Below are 8,774 nucleotides of genomic sequence, written 5' to 3' on the forward strand. Positions count from 1 at the left end.
TTGAAGTTTGGAAGAAAGTCCTAGAGTGGTAGTTTAGCTTTGGAAGGGAACATAAAATTAGATTTATTTCGCTACGCGAGGAAATATACCTATTTCTAGTAACAAAATCTGCGAAAAACGATCGCGAGTGCAAAACAACTCTACAGTACAGTATAGAACAACTCTAGAAAGAGTGAAAATGTAATTTAGTTTTGCAATCTCAAATACAGCTATGTTAAGTTACTCTATCGTGGATGATTAAGATCATGAAAGGCATAATTATCATAGGTATAAGTCATAATTTGTAAGATAAGGAATTAAGTACCGATTTCAATTAAAATGTGCTTAAGTCAAATTTTGGTCTAAACAAAATTAACTTTATTAACAAGAGTAAGAAAAAACTTTTGAATTTTTTATGTTACTGACAAATTTTAAATTGATAATGTTATGTAACGAATTAATATAATAATGTTTACATAACTGTTAGATAGGTAGGAATGTTAATGGTGCAGATTACTGATTTTATTTAACATTATATTATATACCTAGTAATAAATAGTTTAACTAGTAATTTTACTCATAGTCAGTAAGTATGGCATATCGCTAATAGAAAGGAAAGCCTCTACCTTTGACGAGGAATTACCTGCAGTTGGAAATATATGCCTCATTGAGACCAGGGGGTAAGTATTACTAATCCATAATTGTCTAATATTTAGTAACCTTAACCTTCTTTAAACCTAAAGTAACTTAATTTAAGGAATCTTTTAACCAATTAACATTAAAATAATCCTTAACAAACTTAGCCATGTTACTAACTAACCAGCTTACTTCAAACTTCTTGAAAGTGCAAACTAAAAGTAGCCAATTACGTACCTAGTATACTGAGACCACGGGACAGATTAAAATATAAATATTATTACTATTATTACTCTTGGTTCAGTTTATAATTTATTTAGATCCACGAACAGTACTAACACTACATAACATTTTGCCTTTAATTAAATATTGAAGTATTGACAAACGCGCTACATAGAACAAATTTGTAGGCGTACATAATATATTTCTTTAATGTTATTACAATTCACTTTTTTATTCCAAAAAGTAAATGCTTAATATTTGGAGTCTATTTGTTACTTTGTCTATGTCACGAAAGTACGTCAGGAGGTCAAAAGATTCCGCGATAGAGCAGTACCTCGCACAATGAATATAAGAAAAGTTTAATACTTATTTTATTTTGTGATAAATGGGATGAAGTTATTAACTTTCGATTCCAACTTTTTTCATTTATTACTTTATGTTCAAAAATGCCCATTTCAGTGAGACTCAAATGAAGGCAATTCAGAAAATTGTCCTCCTCGAGAAGTTTCAACTGTCATGGAATTCAAATTAATGTTTGTTCTGTTTTGTTTCTCACTGGTCGATTCGCGCTTCGTGGATGGTGAATTTCCGGTGATTTTTCAAACTATATGTTGTAATTGTCTGAGCTTTATTGTGGCGTGATAAGATATGACAGGTACCTGCAAGCCGCGCCCTTAAGATAGTTCGCGAGGCGCACGACGAGTACCGCAGACGCAATTAGCAGCCGACGACACTAAAATTTTAGCGAGACGGTCCAATCTCATTACTGAACCGATCTTCCTTGTCGCTCTTAGAGCATAATCACCATAAGTTAGCGAGCAAGTGAAGCGTGAGAGATGCGATTATAAAGTGTTCCGAAATATGAGCAAGGCGACGGGCGATGGCAGCAATCTACGCGGTGCACTGCTTCGGGTAATGGCTTTTTAAAACTGCGACCGAGCTCCATAACTGCTTCCCGGAGACGCCATCAGTCTTCATTGCTTGTCGGCACCCGCCAGCCGCCACCGCCACAAGATCTTAACTCCTCACGTCTTCTCGTCTTACAATTTTCAAGTTCGAGCTTCTATACATTTTTTCATAGATCCGTAGTTACGTAGAACCTACGTAGACCCGTAATAGATTTGATGTGTGATGCAAACGACACTCAAGCAATTACAGCACGAGTGCATTTTACGCTTAGCCGAGCACTACAATGAGTTACCCTTCCGTTTCAGGCGATTCATATATCAAACGGGATATTAACTCAATCGTCCGTAATCGTTGGGGTAAAACAAATACGTCGCTAATGAGAGAATGAACGGTCCAGCCTCCGGCCGGTCCGGAGCGGCGCGGCGCATGTGGTTCCCGGGTGTAAAACGATCTTATTAGGTAACGGGAATGCCCCCACGGGCAATAACCGTAAATCAAGGAGAACAAGCGGTGTAATTACCGTTGCCGAGCGGTCACGCGCAGCTCTAACTCATCCACTCGCTGTTTTTATTTTGTTGGCCACTGAGCCCGCTACCGCTCTATCGACTGCGAACCAGAACTTACTACCTTTAAATCTGCCCCGGGAGGTTAACGGTCCACTCGACATTTTATACCTCCATTCAATTATGATTTGCGCACTCACAATTGAATCCACCGGTCGATTGGCGATAAAACTTCTAATAGTCTAATTAAAACTTTCTAATGCTAGATCGGCGATCGGAATTCACACGGCTTTAGCGAACTGACCCTTTTACTTTTCTCTAATTCCAGGGCCCCCTGATCCCCGCGGCTTTTACCAACGGTTATCATTGAAAGTGTTATAGCACAAATATTAACGTGAGTATTATTTTTTAATGTGCACTCTCATCCCGCCTAATTAAAATGTCGTTACGCGAAACGGCATTTAAAAGAACGAGCTATGTCGCGGGTAATTATAGCCACCGCAAACATAAGCGCTTAAATTACACTAATACAAATAATTTAAGATCATGCTTAGAGTTTAGAGTTCATATCAGTTACGGTAACCGTTAAAATTGGTTAAGGCTTATTAGAAGCTGCGGTAGTTGGTAGTGGGGTGTACGTGTACGTGACAGGACGTGTACGTGAATTATACAATTAATTAAGTTTTTATTTTCTATGATAAGGTTTATATTGTAACAAAGTCAATCATTAGCTTATAGTATATGATACGGCTGCGTGATTAATTCATTCATCTATATTTAATCAAAACACATTGTTGTATAGTTATTTTTATAAAAGACTAGATATAGTTGTGTCCGCAAAATATAACTGTAATTAGATTTTATATCATTTTATGTATAATATGTAAATAACATTTTATTACTGAATTAAAATTTTGTAAAAATTATCTAATTTTAATTATTCACTTATTATTCACACATATATTTTGTTAGACAAGTCGACGTAACTACGTTACGCTATTTATATTTATTTTTCATGGATAAATGAAAAATGTATTTTGATAGAAAATCAGATGAACGTAGTAATCATGTAGTGCAATCTATTACCTACTACTAGATTGACGCACCTAGCTAGCGATTCCAAATAAATGAACGTAATAGTAAATAGTTATTAGTGTACCTTATAATCATAGTTTAGTTTAGTTAAATTAGAGTTTTAAATTTCCCTCCTGAGAAATACTCGACTAAAGGAAAAAACATAAAAATATAACTTTTTGTTATTTTATTCTATAATAATGATAGATGCTAATCGTAATAAACTGATTTCTCAGGAGTGAAATGTTTAGCAGTGAATAAACCGTGTGTTGCACAAACATTTTGTTTGCACGCAGGTGGCGAGCGGCGTGGCGGTGCGCAGCGAGCCGACGCAAGCCTTCCAAGATCCCAGCGCGTGCGCCCCGGTCGCCTACGGGTCTCCCGGCGCCCTCCTCGCTCCCGGCAGCGTCTCCACGTCCCGGATAAACGTGCGCCCGCTTCGCCGCCGCGACTCCCGTGCGCATGCCGTGCCCGCCTGCGCGGCGTCGCCTCCACCGCACGGCGCGCCGCATCGGCGACGGTCGTCTAATCCGTCCGGCCACTGCGCGGACCGATCCGTCGACCGCGGCATCTCAATCTCAAGCCGTAACCCACTCCCGACGACCTCCCACACCCTACCCTACCCTCCTCCCCCCGACCCCAACTCACCTCTATTGTAAATAACGATACATATACTTTTTGTCGTGTGAACGAGAGATAGTTCTATTGATTAAACAGGTATTTTTTCAAATTATTCTCGCTTTCGACTGTACCGTAGATGTGTTGTCAAAATAATAAAGGATAAATTACAAAAAAAAATCGTAATATAAAATGCATCTAGCGATTTACTTGCAGGGAGGTATATCTTAAAATACTTTATTATTCATAGTTAAACTTACAGTATAAGGTATAATATATAACATGCATGTCTCCGACTTTCGACGCGCGAGACCATAACTTCATAAGTAGGATCGATTCTTCGACATGTATGATTATTACGTCACCTTGACAACATTAAGATTTTTGATAAAAGCTTATCCGGTTTGATTCTCTGATGTTAAGTTCGTTTGATTCTACAGAAGCTTTGATTATATTCGCGTTAAGCTTAACCCTCCCTCGTGTTCCGCGTGTACAGAGTTGATTGTCGGTAGCGGTATAAGGTTGGTAGAGGCCGGTCGGGCCGGACACCCGGCAAGCCGGCGAGACCCGGCGACTGGCGAGCGGCCCGGCGACCGGGGGCCGGCGGCCGAGGCGGACCGCCGCGCGGCGGCCGGCGACCGGCGTCGGGCCGGACCGGAGACAATAACGCGGTTCGCGACCGCGCGTCCGCTGCGCGCCTCCTCGCACGTTAAACAACACATATTTTATTCAATCTATTTTTAATATTAATGTCAAATATTAACGTAATTACTATAATACTACATATTGCGCATATTTTACCTATGAATGTAATTATTTTCGCCTAATTCGAATTGTATAAAATCACCTCTTTGAACAGCTGTTCGATTTCAGTAGCGGACTTTCTCGATTATAATTTCCGTACTTTATTATTATATTCCGTATAAGACTATGTTAGTTACGCGTATACATACTTTCTAATAATATGTATTATGATATAAATTTTTATCCTAAGGATAATATGATCATATTTACGATTCATAAGGACGTTTGGGAAGCTAAGTCGGAACATTTCATAATATCTCTCATCGCGTTAAGATAATAATTCGTTTCTATCTTGTACCTTTGAAAGTAGGTATTGTAATTATAATAAATAACATTTTGTGCATTACGTAATTAATATTTCATTGTTTCTTACGATTGTATTTAACTTAATGTAAGACCACTGTTGGAAATTTACGCGGCTCCACTTAAAACGCGGAGTCACACAGTACTTAGTCGTATTTAAAGTTTTAATCAAAGTAATATTATAACAATAACATTTTCGTACAGAAGTTTGATGTAGTTACATGACATACCATTTCAATAAACCGAAGACAGGGATTTTAAAATCACAGCCAAAACGCTCAGGTTCGAGGTAATGTAGTAAAACATGAAGTCAATTCATTAATCATATTCGTTAGGTACTCGTACTGAAGACGTTTCGAACTTTCGACCACTTGTCTAGGTAGCAGCAGCGAGGCGCGCGTGCGCCCGCGCGTGTGCTCTCGGTTGCATTCATTCGTTATTTACGATTATAATTACTCATTATCTACATCAATTAAACATTAATATTATAAATCTAGGTATTAAATTTTAGGTAATAATAATGAACAATCTTTTAAATGCTATTATTATATAAATACGTTATGAATATAAATGTTTCCTGTTACAAAAAAAAATATTGAAAATGATACGAAGTAAATCAATATTCTTTTTAAAGGTAATTAATTACTTGTGAGTATGTAGTTAATTGAATATTGGAGTGTTAAACGGAGCGCGCCCGTCGCCGGGCGGCGCGCTCGCTTCGCGTTTTTTGTTCATTCGTGCCGAGACATCGTTCGTAAGGGCAGCACCGAGCGGCCGGCGTCGCCACCTCGCGCGACTCCGCGCCCCCACCGCGCGACCGCTCGCGAGCCCGCGCCGCACACACCGCAGGAGACGCGACCGCGATTATCTTGTTAAACGTTAGCTAGGAAATTGATAATGAAAACGAAAGGTGTGAGTCTATTAGGACGGTCGGAAAAATCGATATCATACCTAACAAAATAACGTAATTATTTGTTTTATATTTACGGTGTTGTAGGTATTTAAGACATTTTTTCTTAGAATATTTAATTATTACGATAAAAATGTTACAATCGTTAGGCCTGGACCGGCGGCGGAGCGGCGCGACGCGCGCGTCGTCGCCGGTCGTCTCATTCACTCTCACATCCTCACTATAATTATATTTTCTTACCGACCTTTTTAATGTAGGAGAAGCGTACACGGCCGCTATCCCGTGCGAGATCGAGTACAAACAAACTAACATTTTATAGTGAGAGACGTTCGTTTCGCCGCGTTCGTGAGAAGCCATCGGTTCGCCGCGATTGCACCGAGACGTAATGACAATTACTATTGTATATATACCTAGTTAGCCGCATGTGTAAAAAGACGTATTAGTCGATACCATCTGATCAATATTATTAGACTCATTTGAGCTACAGGACAATCAGGATTAGCTTGACGGAGGTTAGTTTCATTATTGTTGTTATGATTTGTTATTACAGTTTGTAAGTTTTTCTTTAGTGTCCCCTTTAGAGCGACATGCACGGGCCACTGCATTTAATTTTTGTTTAATAATCTGCATTTTTGGAATAACTTTATAAAAAAAAATTACTGCATTTAAAATAAATTTGGTATAAATTTGTAAGTTGCTTGTCGTATCGAAAATATCAGAAAATTAATTTTCCTAAATTCCTTTAGCTACGACCATCTTAGCTGTTAAAAGAAATAAAAACTACTGTTGACATAGGAAAACAAGCTTTGCATCGTATGAAAATTTGAAATAAATGAGAAACTTTCTAAATTTTATAGTCCACCTGGGAAACGGTACATGCTATGGCCTGGGCGTGAAGCGCACTCAGCCACGGCGGGCCGGCGCGGTCTCGGCCGTCGCCGCCGCGTCGCTGGTATAGCTCGCTTGTTTATATACGCGTTAGTTCATTTTATTTGTCACCATTTTAGAAATATGTTCTATATCAGAATAAAGACTACGTAATCATAAGCGAGATCTCAAATTTATTTTAAAAATTCTTTATGTGATCCTAACTGCGACTTATCGTATGATATCCATCTATATAATATAAAATTTAAAAAAGATAATTTATTATATTTTGTATAATGACATTCTATATTAATTTACACTCGATCTACTTTATATTGTTATTAAAGATAATAATTAATTTTAATCTAATAAAGTGACAGACTGGTAAAGTTCGTAGAGTCGCCGTGGCGGCCTTAGATCAGTAGCTTTGCATACTCGGCGATGGCCAACTTAATGTTTCAAGGACCAAAGGTATACTTAGTCGCGTAGAACCGGACGCGCATTGGCTCCGCACGAACCGAGTTCGACCGATCGGTTGTTTAATATCAGCATAAGAGCGTGTCTGTGAGAAAAGCGTTTGAGAATTCACGGCGGGCCGAGGCGGCCCGGCGCGCGGCCGTGCGCGTGCACGTGCACTCTCCCGCTCCCCTCCCGGCATCCCCGCCCCGCGCAACGCCGCCCGCTTCGTTTCGTTCTCGCGGTTCTTACTTCTCGATTACGTGCTTCGCGTGCTGACTGATTTTCTATAGCAATAAAAATCAATTACCTAAGATTTTACATTAAAGTAAATTTGGATTTATATACGTTCGAATTTGGTGTCATGTACATTTAAAATTTTAGAGAAAGGAGATAACGATAGGCGAACGATCCGCGACGTGTCTCGTCGCGGTGTCGGCGCATTATTTTCGTCATTTCTTCGTGTATAATATGTTACATGAATCTGTATACAATATGGATATAAATCGTATTGATGAATAAAATTAGTTTTTACGGCATCTCTTTATTAAATAATTATAATAATATTAATATCATACATTTTGTAAACAGCGGCGGGTATGTCCGCCGCCCGATTCCGTGCACCAGTGCACTTTATCTTATTGGAATTACATTATTATAACGTACATAATACTATGATATATATAATCATACAGCCCTTCGAGGCACGCGTGTATGGCGATGTATGTATACACATTGTGCAATGTACATATACCTATTATAATACAATGATTTAAGACAAGGTTCACATCGTGCCGTGTGTATGTGGTAATAAATATAATATGGACATTGTTCAAACAATAACCAGTTGTTTCATTTCTTACCCTAATTCCTTTTCCCTTAACTTTAAGACACTAAAATAATCACTTATACTGAAACACCAGAACACACAATAAAATATAAGTTACGAGTTTACTATGACTAACAATGTACGAAAAGATTTCCTGATGAAATTCGGTATAAGTACATATATTATTTTTAGAATGAATATTAATAAAACTTGCATATAATAAAACAATAAAAAAATAGTTACTGTCGCCTGGTCACCTGTAAATGAGATGGAAAATTCATGTTAAGTTAGTCACAGAAACATTGCTTCTTAAATTATACATATACTGTACTAGTGATCCTAAATCTAATTGTAATAGCTCTTAAGGATATATAATAAACACAACAATGATCTTAACAAACTTTAACAATTTATAATACACTTAAAGGCATTCAGTTAAATGTATGGCCTTTCGGCCGTCATTCGGAGTCAACTACAGAGTGAGAATCGCCTGTAACATAATATGTAGTTCGATTATACTCATGTCTCTACTAAGATGATCTTGATCTCACAATTATAAACATCTATTTGATTATTTTAAAAGTAAAAGACTATACTTGGGGGACTAACAACACATAGCTTAATCTCAGTGGCACAAAACAATAGAGAGAGCTTATCATGTAAA

The 8,774-nt window shown here is 38.1% G+C and overlaps 1 protein-coding gene across 10 annotated transcripts in view; it reads left to right on the top strand.

Annotated features, from left to right (window-relative positions):
* Nucleotides 1-8,124, top strand: part of Rbp6 (RNA-binding protein 6) — a 635,951-nt gene extending 627,827 nt beyond the window's left edge. For all 10 annotated transcript variants that reach the window (XM_073088080.1, XM_073088082.1, XM_073088079.1 and 7 more), the window contains 2 exons: nt 2,578-2,643; nt 3,620-8,124. In XM_073088080.1, coding sequence (XP_072944181.1) covers nt 2,578-2,619 — 42 coding nt within the window. In that variant the 3' untranslated portion in view covers nt 2,620-2,643; nt 3,620-8,124. The remainder of the gene's footprint in view (nt 1-2,577; nt 2,644-3,619) is intronic.
* Nucleotides 8,125-8,774: the final 650 nt, after the last annotated feature.

Source organism: Epargyreus clarus, unplaced genomic scaffold, assembly GCF_041222505.1.
Source record: "Epargyreus clarus isolate Ecla_fem2 unplaced genomic scaffold, WU_Ecla_fem_2.2 ptg000026l, whole genome shotgun sequence".
Classification (NCBI taxonomy): Eukaryota; Metazoa; Arthropoda; class Insecta; order Lepidoptera; family Hesperiidae; genus Epargyreus; species Epargyreus clarus.